At 38.1% G+C, this 19,832-nt stretch overlaps 1 protein-coding gene across 8 annotated transcripts; it reads right to left on the bottom strand.

Moving 5' to 3' along the window:
- Positions 1-1,543: 1,543 nt before the first annotated feature.
- LOC107796845 (GBF-interacting protein 1-like) lies at positions 1,544-19,501 on the bottom strand. Of its 8 annotated transcripts, none has more exons than XM_075225460.1 (12): positions 19,083-19,435; positions 17,935-17,978; positions 17,637-17,693; positions 17,091-17,193; positions 16,459-16,573; positions 15,872-16,296; positions 15,575-15,751; positions 14,216-14,606; positions 6,529-6,811; positions 5,966-6,127; positions 3,858-4,367; positions 1,544-2,200 (listed from the first exon to the last, which is right to left on the bottom strand). In XM_075225460.1, exons 1-12 carry the CDS (start codon positions 19,267-19,269, stop codon positions 1,916-1,918), a joined length of 2,739 nt encoding a protein of 912 aa, XP_075081561.1. In that variant the 5' UTR covers positions 19,270-19,435; the 3' UTR covers positions 1,544-1,915. The 8 variants fall into 8 exon arrangements, with proteins under 8 accessions (XP_075081561.1, XP_075081562.1, XP_075081563.1 ...); XM_075225461.1 differs by having other exon boundaries at positions 15,575-15,748; positions 19,083-19,434; XM_075225462.1 differs by having other exon boundaries at positions 3,858-4,355; positions 19,083-19,434.
- Positions 19,502-19,832: the final 331 nt, after the last annotated feature.

Consider the following 19,832-nt stretch of genomic DNA (forward strand, 5'->3'; position numbering starts at 1 on the left):
ATTTCAGTAAAATAAGTAGTTTCTTTTCATAATGTAGAAAAAGTATTTTCTTTTTCACAAAATGAGTACTTTCTTTTCCGGTTGTAGAAAAAGTATTTTTTTATTTCAACAAAAAGAATATTTTCTTTCATGTTATAGAAAAATTATTTTCTTTCATTTCAATAAATGAGTACTTTTTTTTATTATGATAATTAAAAAATAGCTCAGTAATCGTCCTCTATTTTATTGATATTAATTTTATTTGTTATTTTTCTGTTATGATAATGTGTTTCTTCTTTATTTTTAATTTTTTTTTCATGTGTGATGATTATTTTTGTCAACAGCTAGTTTTGTAATGTTGAAAAAGAGTTGGAAAATATTTTCCCCTCTCTTGATATAGAAAATATTTTTGGAAAAATATTATCCTCCAAATGGAGAAAACGAATTCATAAAGAAAATATTTTTCAAATATTTAAACCAACCAAACAAGGGAAGGTAGAACTCTAAATTAAACATTTTAATGGGTTAAGGTTGGGCATCATCATGGGTCCATTTGGGCTGATGATTTTTGATGGTTTAACTTAGGCTAGCCCAAAACAACCCATTTTCAAAATCATTCTAGCCCAAACCAATTAAAACTTGAGCGGATTGGGCGGATCAAATGGGTTTGAGCTTGTTTTGCCACCCCTAAATTTGACTTCATTTACATAACATTAAAGATGGGAGGCGTGCAGGCAAAGAAAGCTCATTTAGCAGAGTGAGGTGCAAGCACCTACAGTCGAATGAGAAGATTTTGATTCATCTCATTAGAAGCAGAAAAAGATTAAGCCATCATCAGGTATATAAAATACAGAGTACAGAATTCCATGGCTTCCTAAGCACATCAGGCCTAGCTAGAATCAAATAGCGATATTCTCTATAGTACTGTTTCTTTTGTGAAGGTTGAATTGCAACACTTAGGCCAAGCCATTAAAATATGAAAAGTAGTTGGTCCTAATAGTGAGTTTCTGAGCTTCCAAAATTCAAGGAGTTTGTTTGTATGCCTCACTGATATAGCAATAATATTTTGATATTGCCAATATGAATCCAAGATATCAAAGAAAGCCTCGAGTGCCACAGTTTGTCATGTGCTGTTATGATGTCCAGCATCTTAACTAATCCAAAAGATTCTTTTAAAATAAACACACTATGTACCTCTTCGCTTCGTGATAATAATGGAAAAGACAAACTAAAGTTGAATAAAAGAAAAAATATAAAATCACAGAAACTCTTGGGCATCGGCAAGATATTAAAATTTCCAATGTACCAAGAGCTTTAAAAGCTGTATCATACCAATTTACCCCACCATGCTCACCACTGTAAGTAATCCAGCAAAACTGAAAGAATGCAGCATCTTGCTTGTGCCAAGCACCAATTACAGCAGTCCAACTACGCCTGTTTCTAATGTCAAAACTAACTTTACAGATAAAGAAGATTGGAGCCAAAAAGGGAAGAAAATGTATGAAAATCCCCTAAAAATCACATTGCTTTAGGAAGCCCTAAACCTACCAAAGAAGGATATATAGGAAAGAAACTCGAAAAATTGACTGAAAAGAAAAGAGTTAATACTGAAAACTATCGAAGGGCTACCAAAATGTAATGGAAAATCGATTTGCTTATGCCTGCCTGCCTCAAACAAAACTAAAAGACTGTCACTATTCGTTACAGGAGGATATACTCTTTGCATCCTCAATCCCAAGCAAGAAAAGTGATACCTCATCGTTTTTTTTCCCCCAGGAGGGGCATCTCTCATAGATTTACAGTCAACCTGCACAGTGATTGTCTTTTTGGCATTTGCTGGATGCTTCCTCCATCTCCAAACTAATCGTAGCCCCAAAATTCCAATCAATAATTTCATTTCTTTTCTTTGTGGTTTACAAATGACAGGAACAGCTCCTTAGTAGCTACTCGGCCAGTTAATTTGTGAATGTTGAGGCTGCTGATAGACAGTGGCTGTTGGTCCTACCATATCCGGACCAGCCATCATCTGTGACTGTTGCATAAGTGAATGAACAGTCTGTGCAGTTACCGGTTGTGCTGGATGATAAAGACCAGCAAGGTTTCCGTGGCCAGGTTGTGCGGGAGTAAAAGCCACTTGACCCTGGGGTAGGTTATAAAAAGAACTTGCTTGCAAGCTGGATAAATCTCGGCCTGGAGTAATCCACACACCTGAGCCCTCACTCTGCAAAAACAAAATTGTTCATTTCTGTAAAACACATTAATAAATAAAGTAAAAACATAAGAGAGATGATAAACACAGCCAAGAGAGAAAAGATCAGAATCAATGGGCTCAGGCCCTACATAACGATGCTATTTCAGAACAATCAACTTTAAACTTGGAAACCTTTATAAGAATTAAGAGGTGGACATAGAATCAAGGTTACACGTTAATATCTCAAACGACAAAAGTTTGATACTCGTCTTTGTCACTACTCCAAAACTCAAAGCAACCAGCATACAAAATTATTTACCACATAAGTCAGAAGGATACATCATAGCAAAAGCTCATTCATAAATTTGATTTAGAAATGAAAGCAAATATCTCAGTTTCAAAGGAGAAGCCTTTCCAGACAGACTGGAGAAACATGCCAGTTCAATTTCTCAATGTACACGTCCCCACAATCAGCAGGTTGATTCACTCAAGAGCAAAGGTGCGACTGAAAAAAAAATATTACTCGACACCCACACAAGAACAAAGGGATCGTGGAAACTTCCTCAAAAGGACCGCCATGTAACACATCTATTTTGCAACAGCCTTGAAGAAAGCAAACAAAAATTCAAAATGTTGAAGGCAAAGTATACACAACACTCCAAGGGAACCCCTAGAACCTCCACAAAGGAGGACTGCCATCTAAAGCAAATATATATACACACATGCATAAAACTATAAGAATACACACGCAAACATCACATATAGAAACTCCGGAAACTGTAAGAAAGTACATATATATTTATTTTTTCCGAGTGGTGTCGGCGAAGGGGTGTCAGACTGTCACCCTTGGGGCTATGTGACTTGCTAGTGCCCCTCCCTCCCCCCAAAACCCCCAGTGTTGAGATCCAGCAACACCAAGTTTTTCCAGCATATATTGTACTCCCTCCGTTTCAATTTAGATGAGCTAATTTGACTCGGCACGGAGTTTAAGAAAAAAAGACTTTTAAAACTTGTGATCTTAAAAGCTTAAGGGGTAAAGCTTTGTGGGGCCATGACATTTGTGTGGTTATAAAAGCTTCTCATTAAGGGTAAAATGGATAAAATGAAGAGTTTAAAGTTGTATTATTTCCAATTGTAGAAATGTGTCCTTTCTAGAACGGACTAATAAGGAAAGTGTGTCATCTAAATTGAAACAAAGGGATTATCATTTTAGACAATATACAAATGAAAATTTACAATTACCATACTTATCCAAACGAAAATTTTCAATTACCATATTGCATTCGGATTAATTATCATATAATTATCAATTAGAAATTCAGAACTAGTTTCGTCAATTCTCAGCTCCAATCAGTTTTAAGCCCATCATCATACTGCTCAAAGCATTTCAAGTTCTCAAGTAATGATTATTTTTACATGGTTTTCTTTCACTTTATTTGGCAAGGTTAGAATGATGCAAATATCTTTTCACTAGGGATAAATCAATATAGACCCTATTACTCATTTCTCTTTCTCCATCCTTTTTGGGATAGCACCCCCTTGCTGCTGAACTCAGGGGATGTTGATCTTTCATCACTACACAATCTCTTTTGTTCACCGTTCGAGATGATGCGAATAATGTCAAGTAAATATTTCAATAGTGAAAAAAATAATATCAACATTGATTTAAACTAAACACAAGACCAACCTGTTGTTGTCCATTCACGTGGACATTGTTTTCCTTAAATTGAGCAGCAGAAAGATCATCATTAGAAGCAGGGTTTCCAGCTGCTGTAGTTGAACTAGGGTTATAGTTGGCTGTGGAGGATCCATATGGCCCATATGAGCCAGGCACTCCACTGTGAGTTGAGTTTCCCACATTAGCTCCTGGCCTATATTGTGAAAGTGAGTATCTGCCAGCAGCAGCAGATGGTGGAGGTGGATATACGCCACCAGCCTGAGGTTGCTGGGGAAATGCACCATTGCTTAAGAATTGATGGATGGCTGTTGGTGGAACATAATATGGGGAAAAGTAGTGAGCGTATGGAATATAATTTGGAGGATAATGGGGCAGATGCATCCCTGCAGCTTGTCGAAATACAGGGAGAGGTTGCTGAGTTACAGCTGCTGAACTTTGCATAAGCCCAGCAGCTTGAGTTGCAAGTGCTGTTGGAGCCGCTGTAGATAAAACAAGAGTGTTTCCTCCCTGCAAATCATTCTAAATACATATCAGTAAGTACCTTAGTGTTGAGATTACCTGAAGTTAGTAAGTTCAACATCAAACAGGTGACCCAAGAAATAAACTATTTTTCTGTGCAAATTATTAACAAATAGATGTGCTATACTTCTGTGGAGAGTTATGATGGCACAAAAATCACCAAAACGTAAATAAAGTTTGTTCCGTCATAGATACAGAAGGGACTGCTAGCACCAACCACACGATTTTACTGCAGATTGTCAAAAGCTATCTTGAATAGATTTACTCTATACTTGGTGGCTCACTGCAACATATAAGAAGAACTCATACCATTAGCATGAACCTTCTAGTGAATCAAAAATTTGGTAAAACATCAATTTCAAACAGCAAAAGTAGGCATCTCAATACTTATAGAACTTAGAAAGCATTTGCTTAAACATGACTCAGGCTGCTAAGAATGCAATTCCAAAACATTTCATTAATGTTCACTACACTATGGAAATTGTGTACAGTGTGTGAAAAGGATTGTATAATTCCCTAAAAATATCTATTTCTTATCACATTTTCTTGAACTATACAAGTCATATAAGTTTATGTTAACAGTCAACCAACGAGAGACATTGAACTGACCCCTTCTAGAACTGCAACCATGATAATAATTCCGATTTGCACCAATAAGAGCTTTTCACTGGGTTTTTAGCAGAAAAATGAACTCTCCATCTAGGCTAAGCACATCATTAGTAAAGGAAATTAAACAATGGACAAGTTAAGAAAGCAGAGAGGAGGAACTAATTACTATACAAGGGAATACAATAGACACAGAAAAACCGTTGATGCGAAGAAGGACAAGGGAAGCAGCAAGAGGTGGGTGGTTGTAGTTCTGTGTGCTTCAAGAGTGAATAACCTGAGCACAAGGTATTGGAATTTCCTGTCAGGACCATAGAGATGCTAAAGCAATGATGAGCAGCGTGACTAGGTCACGGAGTTTCTTTTTTTTTTGGGATAAGTAACAGAGTTTCTACAGTTTATCAGTTTACCATTCCATGGTAGACTCTGGTAATCATCACATTTGGCTATCATTGATCCAAGCTGTACAATAATTGCAACAATAGTCCTGTCTAGAGTACCAACTTTAGGAGGAAAAACAATTCAAAAATGGTTGTAATTTGGTACTTGATGAATCCCACCCCAGTGGCGAACTTCGATCATGATAGATTTTAAGACCAAAAGTCCAATTTATTCCAACTCGTCTAGTCCAACTTTAAGGGAAGAGAAGACAAGGAACCCGAGGAGCGGGGATATAAGTAGGAGTGAGGTGACAAGCATATTCCAACACTCAGTCAAAGGCGTAACTGAGTTTCTCCCACATATATTCTGCAAAGGTATTGTTAAATACCAAATGTAGTGAAGCCGCCTATCATACAATTCCAAACAGAAACATTCATCTTTCTGTTTCTGGGATCATTCTTATTTCACTTTACATCCATGCACTATGAAACCCTTAATAAGCTGTCAATTGCGTTATTCCCCCCCCCCCCCCCACACACACACACGTATATTTTCCTGAATAAGAGTAATATAAAGAATAGAACATACTACCTGATACAGTACTTTCATACCTCTTGAGCAGATTGAGAAGTTTGTGGAGCCACAACTGCAACATTGCCGTTGTACTTGGTAGAAACTCCTGCTGATTGAAAGGGTGAAATGCGGCCATCACCATCAGCACTGGAGCGGTAGAACTGGGCATAGTAGTTTGTTGGGTCAATTGGTTGCTGAACCTAGAGGAAAAAATGAATTGTTTTTAACAATTCTTGAGTATGAGAACTAAATTTTCTTGAATTGATAATATATTGATTCCACGTGGTCTCAAACTTTTCGGGATATGTCAAATCATCCCGAACAACGTTATTTACTGCTGTCAAATATTTCCTACATTCAACATTAATTTAGACCCTACCTTAACTCAATAAAGCATAAGATTCGAGGACCTTGCCACTCACAAGTGAGGTGAAACCAACACATGACACATATTATGAGTCCATGACAAGGTGTTAATCTAACTATGGATATTTTACTTGATGTACTTGCAAGTTTCCATACCAATTTGATCTACATTGAAGCTTCAGAACCAGTAAAATGACAGTACATAGAAAAAGTACATCAAAGAATGAAGGCTTACAACAAAGTTTGGAAGACGAGAAACATCATGAGACTGTGATTCAGAGTTTTCAAAAGGTGCGAGCTGACTGCCTAATGTTGGTGGCAGCATAAAACCAAAACTATAGTTGGGGGATGTACGAACAGCTGAATACTGATGGCCTCCTTGCAGAGTCTCTTGCTTAGATTCACTGTACTCAGGGACAGAGGGTGATACATCTTCTGGCTTTGCAGATAAATTCTCCTGCCCACTTGAAGGCGGAGACTGGTCAGAAAAATCTGCGGTGGTTGGTGGATTTTGATCACTGCATTCACTCATAAGAATGAAAAACGTTGACATCTTAACATGCTAGAAATGGAAGTATATATCTAACTATCAGAGTCAAGTGTGATATAACAACATTCCATCAAGATCTAAAATACACAGCTAATGGCAACAAGATCATATGCTACAGAAAATAATAGAAATAGGAGAGGCACTTAAAAGACGAAAGAAAAAAGAACACTTTGAATAAGATATTTTAGGTCTCAATCTTCAAGAAGATTTTTCTAAAAGATAGAATTAGAGGATTCTGTCCATGAAATTAATTCTCAAACCTTGTGAAAAGAAATATTTGAAATTCGGGTTTGTTTAAGATTTTGAAGAAATATTTGCAAACAAAAAAGGTCCAAAAACTGTTTTTTGAAGTAGCATAACATTCTCTCTCTTTCTTTCTTAAAGCTCTCAGGCACACTCCCCGAGGAGCCTGAGAACAAGGAATTCTGAGAATCCATTAACACCATTAGAACGCCGATCAAATTCCGACCACCCCTCTGAAAATAGCTCCGATAAAACACCCCCACGGGCAGCCAGACTCCGGCGAGGACAAAGCCACGCGCCGGCGCGTGAGCACAATTCCGACCACTTTTTCAAAAAATTTCTTTTAGACAGCACAATCACTGGGGAATTCCGACCACAACCATATAATCCTTTCTGAATTTTGACAACTTTTATTTTTTCCGGTGGTAGGAACCTTCCAGATTTCTGGTTCTGGTTTTTCCTCTTTCATTTTCGAGTTTTCTAGCCCACCGGGATAACTTCCAAACAAACTTTAACTTTCATAAGCTGAGCAGCTGGTTTTAGTACAATATGGGAGACAACAGGATATATTTCAACGCAGGATTCAAATCTTTTGACATCACCAGATGGAACTCTAACAAAGACACATGGTTTGAATGGGTTGAGAGAAGTCGCAACATGATGAGAAGATCATCCATGGGCAGAAAGGCAATGGAATGGATCTGCTTTGCACTTAATGAAGCCTCGACAGATCAAAACAATCTAGTGAAGAGATGGAAGTACAAGGAACAAATGACAGAACATTTCTGTACTAGGAAATATAACGCTCATGGAAGATATATGAGTATTCTGTCACTGAAGGGAGAAGGGAGGTCAGTGATAATACTCCCAGAGTTACCTCTGAACTCTGGCTGGAAAGACATAGCAGCTAAGATAGAAAGATTCACTAATCAGACCACCAGGCTGATTTCCATAGCACCACCCAGAAACACTGTGGAAAATCTCCCTTATGCCCAAGTAGTTAAGGAGAGTAAATGGCAGTCCAATACACTTCGAGAGGCAAGGGTCAACACGAACAATGGCGAAATCTCTATTATGGAACCTACTGGAGGAGAGGATACAAGCCTACTAAAAAGATGCATTATCGGGTCTTTTGGGAAAGAAATCAATGAGAGACCCACTTTAGCAGACATAAGGTGATGGGCTTGTGCTTCATGGAACAAAGCATACGGAGTAAACATATATGAAATGACAGGAAACATGTTTCTTTTTGAATTTCCAAACAGATTCATGGCAGAGCAGATTGTGCAAGGAGAATGGAGATGGAAAAAATTCAAGCTTCATCTGGAATGGTGGAATCATACTGCCGGTTGCATTCCAAACTCACAAATTGAGGAAACATGCTGGATTAGAGCCATGGGGATTCCTTTACATCTATGGTCACAAAAGATCTTCAAAGAAATAGAAGATCTCTGTGGGGGATAGTTAGCTACAGAAGAAGAAACTGATCTCAAAAACCATCTTAAGTGGGCAAGAATCAAAATTGTTGGTGATGGCAGAAAGACTCCCAATGAGGTGGGGATTGAAAGAGAAGGAACCAAATTTTTCATCCCAATCTGGGCTGAAAGAAAGACACGGTATGAGCTTAACACTGGTAAAGGAAAGGCAAGTGGACAATTTGCACAAGGTTCAACTTCGATGAATCAGAGCAGTAAAGTGTCAAAAGTCAAGCTGAAATCCTATGACCCCGATATGGCTACACAAGTCATTTTTAATGACCTCTCGTGTGAGATCTCTGATGATACTGGGCGGAAGCCTTATATCGAGGAAATGGGAGGGCTTTCTTACTCGGGGGCAAAAGAGTCCTCTCCAGGGGGCCAAACCCTCAATGTGAATCTCGAAAGTATGCAAAAGGAAACAATTACCAGTTGCAATCAGTCAGATGGAGGAGCAGATTGGGCAAGATCGGAACAGAAGGAAGGGGAGCAAAGCATAAACTCAGAGATGGGGAATGAACATGTGGGAAGCACTGTGGAACACCTAAAGCAACTTAGCTCTATTCAAGAGTGGGAAATCGAGGAGGTGATTCCTATAGCAGTTCAGCAACACATTCCATCACTGGATAAAGACATGGATGCAACAATATGGGTCCACCAAAATATGATCAAATTGGGGAAAATGTTTGGAGTAGATTTTCAAGGACATGAAGAAGAAGCACTGGAGTTGCTAATGCAAATTGACAGCTGCAGACAGGTAAGAAGGGTGGAGACAGAGTTGGAGGTGAAGAAACAAAGATTCAAAGGATCACTGGAATTAAAAGGTTTAACTTCGTTCGATGTCAAGTTCAAGAGTGATGGAAAAAGGAGTAGGGGAAGAGATCTATCAATCATTTCTATATGATGATCAAAGTAATTTCCTGGAATGTAAGGGAATTAAACGATAAGAAGAAAAGGGAGATAATAAAAAGTCAAGTGCAGAATTGGAGGGCAGACATTATTTGCATGCAAGAAACAAAAGTCGAGGGGGATATCGAGGAAATAGTCAGGCAAATATGGGGTGGTAGATGGGTGAGGTATGCATGTTTAGAAGCTAGCGGCACGAGAGGGGGGATTTTGTTGTTATGGAATTGCAGAGTATGGAAAGGGGAGGTGTTACAGACTGGTGCATACACTTTGACGTGCAAGTTTGACGCTCTTCTACAAAATTTTCAATGTCACATAACAGGAGTGTATGCTCCAAATTGTAGAATAGAAAGGAAAAAAGTATTGAGAGAAATTGGTGCAGTGAGGGGATTGATGGAAGGTCCTTGGGCGGTTTGTGGCGATTTTAACGTTACAAGGTACCCTTCTGAAAAACGGGAATGTTCAAGGAGGTCCAGAGCGATGGTGGAGTTTTCGAATTGTATAAAAGATATGGAGTTAATAGATCTTCGACTTGAAGGAGGAAACTATACTTGGTTCAAAGGGGACAACCACACAGCGGCTTCAAGAATTGATAGATTTCTCATCTCAGAAGAATGGGATGTAAGGTTCAGAAATATCAAGCAATCTATCCAACAAAGGTTGATTTCGGACCATTCACCTGTGGCTCTAGACTGTGGTGCGTGGGAACAAGCTAAATCATACTTTAAGTTTGAAAATTGGTGGCTGAATGTGGAAGGCTTTGAGGATAGAATTAGAGAGTGGTGGGGATCTTTTGAATTCTCAGGAAGACCTGATTACATTTTAGCTTGCAAGTTAAAAGCTCTCAAGGGCAAGCTAAAAGGATGGAGTAGAAGTTACGAAGGGAATTTGGGACTGCAGAAATCAAAATTACTAAGTCAACTAGCAGATTTTGAGACAACGCAACAACTAAGAGCGTTGACAGAGGAGGAATCAGTCAGGAAAGCAGCCACTCTAATGGAAATTGAGGTGCAACTCAAGAATGAAGAATTGGCATGGAGACAAAAATCAAGAGCTTTGTGGCTCAAAGAAGGGGATACGAATACAAAAAAATTTCAACTGCAAATGCACGCAAGAGAAACAACAACATTGACCAAATAATGATTCGACATGAAGTAATCGAGGATCCAGAAAGAATAGAGAACGAGATCATAGAATTCTACAAGGAGCTTTACACAGAACCTGAACAGTGGAGACCAACAGTCAATTTCGAAAATAGTTCAAGCATTTCTGAATCAGAAAGGGAGTCTTTACAGAGAAATTTTGAGGAACAAGAAGTGCTGAGCAGTCTGAAGATGTGTGCAAGTGACAAGGCTCCAGGGCCAGATGGATAAACAATGGGTTTTGTCAGAAAGTGCTGGGACATTCTGAAGGAAGATATCATGGCGGCTTTTAACAACTTCCATTCACAGGAGATGTTTGAGAAAAGCTTCAATGCAACATATATAGCTTTGATTCCAAAGAAGACAGGTGCGAAAGAATTGAGAGATTTCAGACCGATCAGTCTGATAGGGAGCTTCTACAAACTGCTCGCAAAAGTCTTAACTGAAAGACTTAAGAGGGTGGTTGGGAAAATTGTCGATGCTCAACAAATGGCGTTCATCAAAGGAAGACAAATAATTGATGCAGTGTTGATTGCTAATGAAGTTGTGGACTCAAGAATAAAAAAGAAAGAACCTGGAATCTTATGCAAATTGGATATCAAGAAGGCCTATGATCATGTGAACTGGAGCTTCCTACTAAGAATGTTAGAACAAATGGGTTTTGGGCAAAAATGGATTAGATGGATGAAATTTTGTATATCTACTGTGAAATTTTCCATTCTTATAAATGGATGTCCTAAAGGTTATTTTCATTCACACAGAGGTCTCAGACAAGGTGATCTTTATCTCCCTTTCTATTCATCATAGCCATGGAAGGATTAAACAACATGATCAAAACGGCTAAAGTCAGTGGATGGGTTAAAGGCTTTGAGGTAAACAGGAGTGGGGCTAACAATCTAGAGATCACACATCTCCAATATGCAGATGATACTCTAGTCTTCTGTGATGCTGAAAAAGACCAACTTAGATTCTTAAGGATCATTTTGGTTTTATTTGAGGGAGTATCAGGATTACACATTAACTGGAGAAAGAGCAATATTTTTCCCATTAATGAAGTTAACAATATGGGGCAACTGACTCAGATATTGGGAGGAGAACTTGGGTCCCTACCAACTGTTTACCTTGGGATGCCTCTTGGTGCAAGATCCAAATCAAAAGAAATCTGGAATTCAGTCATAGAAAAGTGTGAGAAGAAGTTGTCAAGATGGAAATCGCAGTACCTATCATTGGGGGGTAGGCTAGTTCTAATCAACTCAGTATTAGACTCTCTACCTACTTACATGATGTCTTTGTTCCCAATTCCAGCAGGCGTTCTACAGAGATTGGACAAACTCCGAAGAACTTTCCTTTGGCAAGGCAATAAGGAGAAAAAGGTCTTCCATTTAGTCAATTGGAAGACGCTAACAATGGATAAAAAATAAGGTGGAATGGGGATAAGGAATTTGAAGAACCAAAGCAAGGCTCTTAGAATTAAATGGTTATGGAAGTACTCTAAAGAACCCCAATCTTTATGGTCCAAAGTGATCAAAGCAAAGTATGGTGAAGAAAACAACTGGGTGTCAAAAAAAGTCAGAACATCACATGGAGTAAGTGTGTGGAAATCCATCAGAGAACTTTGGCCAATAATGAAGAATCACTCCTCCATAAGAGTGAACAACGGAAGGAACACATCATTTTGGAATGATAACTGGTTAGGAATTGGAAGCTTAAAGGAAAGATACCCAGATATGTTCGTTGTAGCACAAAAACCAGCATAAGACGGTAGCTGAAATGAGGAGTTGTCAAGGATGGGAAATAGCTCTAAGAAGACAGCTGAATGACTGGGAGATAATAAGACTAACTGACCTCTACAAAGAGCTGGAAGCATTTACAGGATTACAGGAAGGTTTGGATTCAATATGGTGGAAGAGGCACAACAGAGGGGTTTACCGAGTGAAGGATGCATATAAGATTTTGAATCATGATAATCAACAGGTAGACACATGGCCTTGGAAACATATATGGAAAACAAAGATTCCATACAAGGTAGCTTGCTTCACTTGGCTACTAGCAAAGGAGGCGGTTTTAACCCAGGATAATCTCATAAAAAGGGGAATATCTCTGTGTTCAAGATGTTTTCTGTGTGGGGAAAATGCAGAAACTGTCAACCATTTGTTTCTACATTGCAAGATTACAGACCAACTATGGAAAATCTTTATTAGTCTTAGGGGTATTTCATGGTCAATGCCATACAGGATTAAAGATGTCATTTATAGTTGGGAAGAAGCTGGAGCTGAAGCAACTAGCAGAGATAGATGGAGGACTGTTCCGGCTTGTATTTGGTGGACAGTCTGGAGAGAAAGGAACACTAGATGTTCTGAAGACAGAAGCAATCCACTGCAGAAGATCAAACTCAATTGTATTCTTCTATTTTGTTTTTGGTGCAAACAGATGTACACAGAAGATACATTGACAATCATAGACATACTAGGATCCTGCTAGGTTTTAAATTAGAATATCTTCAAATTCTCTCTATGTAAATTTGGTTTTCAGTGCAACCTATGTACTGATTTTTATAATATATACAATAGTTACCAATTCAAAAAAAAAACTGTTTTTTGAAGTTGTGGTTTGAGGGTGTATTTCAAAGTATATTTTTCTAAATAACTAAGATAGCTCTTCTTGTACGCAAAACACACTCACTTCCACAAAATTTTTGTCAAAGAAACTACAAATATCCAAACACGTCTCAGTTTCAATATGGTTGTTCTAAAAGATTAATGTCAAAAAAACCCTTTCCAAATGTTGTCCAAACTTCTAAGAAAAGAAGAAAACTAGGTCAGTGCAGAAGATATTTGGAGAAGGCTTGCCTTTGGTTCCAGAAGAACCTAATCTGGAAATGGTTCTGGGTGAAAGTTTTATGTTTGGATTACTGTTAGTTTGGAAGAATTGGTTCAAAGTCAGATTTTGCTTAGAAAAAGATTGTTAATCAGTTTTTGGTTTCCAAAACAAGATCAAGTTGGTTTCAGCTTTTCTCAAACCAAACAACACTTGGTTTTAGTTTTTGGAATGCTTTTTGAATCATTACCAAAACAACACATAGCTGCCAGCTGTCTGAAAAATTGAAGACCGAATAATGAGCACTTGAATCTAAATTGCATCACTAAATTTCGGTAACTAAAATTTTTCAATCTCCAAAATATTGAAAAAATATATTACTTGAATTATATACTGAAACATATTTGAATATCTCGTTTAATATTACTGCAAAACTGGACTTTGAAACAAACAATTCCCTCCTTAGTCCTTACCCGCTATAATGCTTAAAATATCTTTTGTAAGATAATAATATACAACTCAAACTGGAGAAGACCCTTCTAACAACGTTGGCATCCACCAACTAATTATATGCATTTCTCTTCCAATTGCCGTGTAATATAAAACGGCAAAAACAAGACATTCCAGATTTTCCTACATCTATACTTCTAACAGGAGAAATATTACTGATACTACTCATCCTAGTCCTAGATTCCTAATGCTAAAAGAAGAGCAACTACCAAAAGCTTTCACAAGTCATAAACAGGGGAGAAGAGGGATTGAGAGTAAAGAGACCATGCGATGACGGACCTGGAAAAGTGCTCATTTTCTGTTTCTTCAATATCCTCAGAACTTCCAGAAAGTGATGGAGTCTTTTCTTTCTCAGCAGCATTGTAAGGGCTCACACCTAAGCCCAGGCTAGCTTCAAAACTTCCAAAACAGAACCCAAGTTTTTCAGCCTCAGGCACATGAAGGTGGTTAGGGATAACAACATGCTGAATCTCTGAAATGTGTGATTTTTCTAGCTTCTGCTGCAATTCCGAAGTCCCTTCCTTTGATTCAACACTGACAGACGTAGGCTGCGGTTGTGTATCAACTTCAGCAGAAACTGTAGAAAGATCAGCTGAACTAGCAGATATAGCTTTACCCTGAGCAATATTATTGTGTGTAGGCTTTGGCTTCCATTCCTTACCGGGACCAGCTGCAGTGAAATAAAGAAGACAGGTGTTTAGCTTCAGCATGACAGTATGAATGAATTGCAAGTAAGAGACCCTAATTGCTACAATTCCGCTGAAATCAAATTTAACAAACAGCAACAGTATCATAACACTCTATGACTCTAAAGCCGCAAACAATGGAGTTATTGAGTCAACCGGAGACCAAGAGTAGTCAACATCTGGGAATGACATTTTTGGGTTTCCTTATTCCAGAAAAACAAAGAATAAGTTTAAACAAAAACGACACTTGTACAGTAAACCAGCAGACATAGAATGGACCAGGTACATGACTTCACTAGCAACAACCACCATTCTGTTTTGGAAAATTGAAGATTACTGATACACTAAGACCCGCAAGTAGGACTATAGACACAAGGAGGAGATACAAACAGAAAATGCAGATATATGAGAAATTTAGAAGAGAATCACAATTGCAAATGAGAATAAGAGATGATCACCAACTGGAAAAAAACAATCGCTCAGCACAAGAAAAAAATGGTTATGAAAAGGTTCAAAACTTCTTACCAAATACAAAAAGGTAAAGGTATAAACCGAAAAATGCAGATAAATGAGAAATTGAGAAGAAATCGCAATTGCAAATGAGAATAGGAGATGACCTTTTTATCTCTCAAGTTGGACCAACAAAAACACCAACTGGCAAAAAAAAGATCACTCTCAGCTCTAGAAAAAAATCAATATGAAAAGGTTCAAACTTCTCACTAAAACAAAAGGAGAAGGTACAGAAAGCATTGAGCACGTAATTCGAGGGCAAAAATGGAGTTCTTCAATCATCAAGTAAGAACCATTACAACAACAACAACCCAGTAAAGTCTCACTAAGTGGGGTAACAATTATAGTAGCAATATCAATTAAAAGAGTCTTTCATGGAGAGGGAGGGGGAAAGAAAACAATATACTAATGTGTAGAGTAGTCAACTTGTAAAGTACTATACCTTTTTGTGGGCCAACCAGGGGACGGTTGTTGTAATTAGATGAAGGCCTACTAAGAGAAGAAACACCCTGAGCCGATGAAGCACATTGTGAGAAATCTGGAAGCTGATTCTTTCCAGGCCCCTGGAATTTGCTTGACATTTTTACTTGCGGAGTCGAATTTCTAGAGTCAGAAACTGCTATACAGGCATAGGCAGAAACAAATACATAAGCTTCATTAACTGGACGAAAAATAAGTATGTCTTCCTAAAAACCAAAGAATGACAATCAAGTTCTCAGACAAATCTTCACAGGCTTACCAGTGGTTGCCTTGCTCCCGATCGAGTTGGTAGGGACATGATCAGATGACACATGCTGGCCACCAACTTCCCTTCTAATTGTGCCTACTGCACCAGGGGGTCGTAAATCATGAGATGGCAAAAGAACAGGATCTGATGCTGAAAAATAAGCTCCTGACGAAGGTGGTGAAGACAAGGAGGTTGAAGAGTTGCTGGAGTTAGGCATCGTCTGTCCAAGTGTATCCCTGGTTCCTACAGACACTCTGGGGCTTTTGCCCGCACCATGACTTGGAGTGTGCAGTGGTTCCTCCGACTTGACAGAGCCAGCACCTGCAGTGGCTTCAGATTGCTTAATCCCTCTGCCTGCTGATGCATGGGCATCATGTACAACACTATTACTCCCAAAAGCTACAGCACCAGGCCCATTGGCTCTGGAACTTGATGAGCTGCAAAAGAGCCAAAAAGGTTAGGTCACAGAAATATACAAACTATGTATAGGAAACAAAAACCATATTTTGTAATCTGAAGGGGTTTATAAGTGGCAATTCAAGGAGCACACATATGCTGTAATGCACAGACGGAGTAAAATCCAAAAACATCAATAACACCTTGAAGTATTATTCGCCTCAATAGTTGGTACGGAGGATGGCTTGACACTCTTGTCAGAAACTTGACTGGCTTCATTTTCCTTATCAGGTGCAGAGTTCCTTCGACCACCAGCATCTGACCAAACACACACATCAATTATGAGTGTATAGGAAAAGAGGGGCTCATAAGACTCAATCTGAAACATATAGTGAAAACTCTCCCAAGGTAAAGGAGAAGGTCTCAGTAAGTTATGTTAATTGTTCAAAGCCTACTCGCTGTCAAAAAGGCAGAATGTCAGTCCTCTTTGTTACCTTTTGACCAGTGCAACTTAAAAAAGTTAAAAGTGAGAATCAGTTATAATTTGCAGCAACTTATAATGTGCTTAAATATATCAGGCAAACAGTGTAAAACTGTCTGAGATTGTTGATTAGAAGCAGCATCAAGATCACAATAACATAAAGTGGTACTAATTTGGATTCTTAAAGATGCTTTTGTCATTTTGCACAAAGCGTGAACGAAATAAAAAAGGAAAGCAGGTCAGCAATTTAAAAAGCACGCAAGAATCATGTTATCACAAGAATGACAAATATGAAATCACAGGCAGCATAAGAGATCACAAATACAGAAAAATAACAACAAAATGGATGTTTACCAAGCGAAACATGGCGAGAAGTGAAGTTTCCCCGACTCCCCTTGTTTCCCCTTCCCTGCATAGCTGGTTTCCACTTTGGCTCAGCAGACTCCTTGTTCAAATTCTGCACAAAGACAAATCAAGTTGTAACAATTCAGGGACAGCATGTAAAAGGCCGAGGAAGCATGTCATACTAACACTCACATTTATTCGGTCGTTAAGAGAGAACATGTGAAGAAATTATAGCATCGTGCTGATATGAAAATTGAACTATAGCATGGAATTCTACAGGAAAAGAAACTCATTTGACATTCATGGGGTCCACAAGAGCAAAAAATGAACTAATACACACCAAGGTGCTCATGCCTACTTGCACATTCCGGATTTTATTGCATTAATCGGGTTTGTTATACCAAGTAGACATCCTCTGCACCATAAAATACATTATTTTTTTGCAAATCAGCCAGCTAAGTTGCAACTTAGATGACAGTGGGTAATAGTTTAGGCATTCACACATGCAGAACAGCATCATCTTAGCAAAGAGGTTTAATTGAGATGGTAAGTTACATTCTTTGTCGGGCAATAATTGCTCCACCACCCTAGGTTCAATTTTGATCCGTGAATCTGCACCAGCTAATATATCACTTGTCAATATGTATGTTCACCTCTTCGGACACCTAGAATCAGCTGAGGCCTTAATTAATGAATCCCCCACCCAGAAAACATAAATAAATTAATGGGGGAAAATTAACTTCTAAACCACTTTTATGAGAAATTTACAGGCAAATCAGGTCAGCATTACTTTATGCCCTATGGGTCTTTGTGGAGAGTGTTTGTAAGCATGCAAAGTAGTAACTAACCATACCTCTCTTCTTCTGTCGCGTTTCCTTTTTACTTCATGGAATGTATCTGTAAATAACCCCTCAAATTAGATGAGTAAAGAGAAAATAAATTATATATTTCCATAGCTAGGAAGGAAAGGTAACAACAACAAAAGTCTAGCTGGGGCAGTATGTGTAGCTTTAAAAAGAACCAGTCTCAGAGAAATACAGAACACACAAAACAAGACCAATCTATACATTTATTTTTACGAGAAGGTTGCAAATTTCTAATTAGACTTGTTACCTTGAAACCCATAGGTTACTAAGTGCATTAAATCATTAAAAAGTCAGCAAGACAAGATAATGGAGCAAGCGAAATTTTCTGCTCCTATATATTGAAGGTTTGGATTTCTATGAAAGAATGTGTTGGATCTAACAGTCATAAATGTAATAAAGAAAACAAGAAAGAAGAACAGTTGACCCTCTTAATTGCTTAGTTACTATAAAATACAAAATTCATCGACAACTCCGCCGTGCACCAAATAGAGGATGCAAAGTGTGGCTAAACCTTCTCTATAACAAATTAACTGCAAAATGTTATCTTTGAACAAAAAATGTAGTTCAAAATGTTATCAGCACCAACCGGCTTACTTTTTTCTCCCTTTTTTTACATGTAGTTCGGACTGACTATGAATTCTTTGTCACCTTTCTGCTATAAAAAGTTTGTCTTTGACACAAATCAAGGGTCCTCCAAAGCTAGAGGTTTGCTCATCGTAACGGCATAAAAAAAAATCTTTTGGGAGGGGGAAGCAATCTCTGTTAACAAAAGGGAGGGAATAGTACAAAAACAATTTAAAGACCATGTTTTCACACACACGCGCGCGCATATATATATATATGGTCAAAACAATTTTAACAGCCTGATAAAGTCCACCATTGCAGCCCAATTCAGAACAGACCCAATTGAGGATGAGACACATGCAAATAAGGAAAATAAAAGAAGAGAGACATCAAAAATAACTCACTATAGAATATTCAGGAGAACAAATAGAATAAAAATCTGTCACCGGAACTCACTATATAGAGTAATCAAGACAGAAAAGGAATCACAGAGAAAAAAAACAAGATCAAACACCATATATACATAGCTAAAAAATATGTGTGTGAATAGAGAAGCATATATTTATCTGACCCTGAAAGAGGAGTTTTTGGGCAGTCTCATTGGGATCCATAGAGCATTCTTTGAGCATTGCATATATCTCATCCTCACTATGATTCCCAGTGATCTCTTTTATATTCTGAATCGTTTTCCGAACACTGCTCGGAATTGAAACCCTAGCCCCTCCAACAACAACTCCACTACTGTTGCTGCTACTCATCTTCACCACCCCTCCCCAATCACCTACACCACAAACAATTTTCTTTCTATATATATTTATATACCTCTTCTGTATCTATCTATCTATATATATTTTCCTGTATCTCTATACGTTGAGAGAGAGAGGGAGGGAGGGAGGGAGGAGAGAAAGAGGGAAAAAAGAGTAATTGTATTTGGTGAAGGAAGAGAAGACTTAGGAGAAGGGTTTTGAATATGAATTTCACTCTCACTATTTATTGTTTTGTTTTTGTAATGTTTTGTTTTTGTCCACCGTGGAACAGTCCTACTTTCTTTTTTTCTTTTTTCTTTGTCTTTAATTTTTAAGAATTTTACTTTTTCGTTTGGAAAACGGCATAGAGAAGGGAGACAGAGAAATTGAATCATATTGCTATGAAATGCCTATTTCAATTTAGATGAGGCAGTTTGATTCGATATAGAGTTTAAGAAAGAAAAAAAAAATTAAAATTTATGGTCATAAAAACTTGAAGGGTAAAAGCTTTTTGGGGCCATGAGCTTTGTGTGGTTATAAAACTTTTCATTAAGAGTAAAATAGGTAAAATGAAT

This window comes from Nicotiana tabacum, chromosome 11 (assembly GCF_000715075.1).
Source record: "Nicotiana tabacum cultivar K326 chromosome 11, ASM71507v2, whole genome shotgun sequence".
NCBI lineage: Eukaryota > Viridiplantae > Streptophyta > Magnoliopsida > Solanales > Solanaceae > Nicotiana > Nicotiana tabacum.

What these genes read in the sequence shown, in the direction of transcription:
- LOC107796845 (XM_075225460.1), bottom strand. Translation starts at nt 19,269, where the DNA reads ATGAGTAGCAGCAACAGTAGTGGAGTTGTTGTTGGAGGGGCTAGGGTT. An exon ending in CCAAAAACTCCTCTTTCAGG is followed by an intron (nt 17,979 to 19,082) that starts GTCAGATAAATA and finishes GGTTATTTACAG; the next exon opens with ATACATTCCATGAAGTAAAA. An exon ending in CTTCTCAATCTGCTCAAGAG is followed by an intron (nt 4,368 to 5,965) that starts GTATGAAAGTAC and finishes ATATGTATTTAG; the next exon opens with AATGATTTGCAGGGAGGAAA.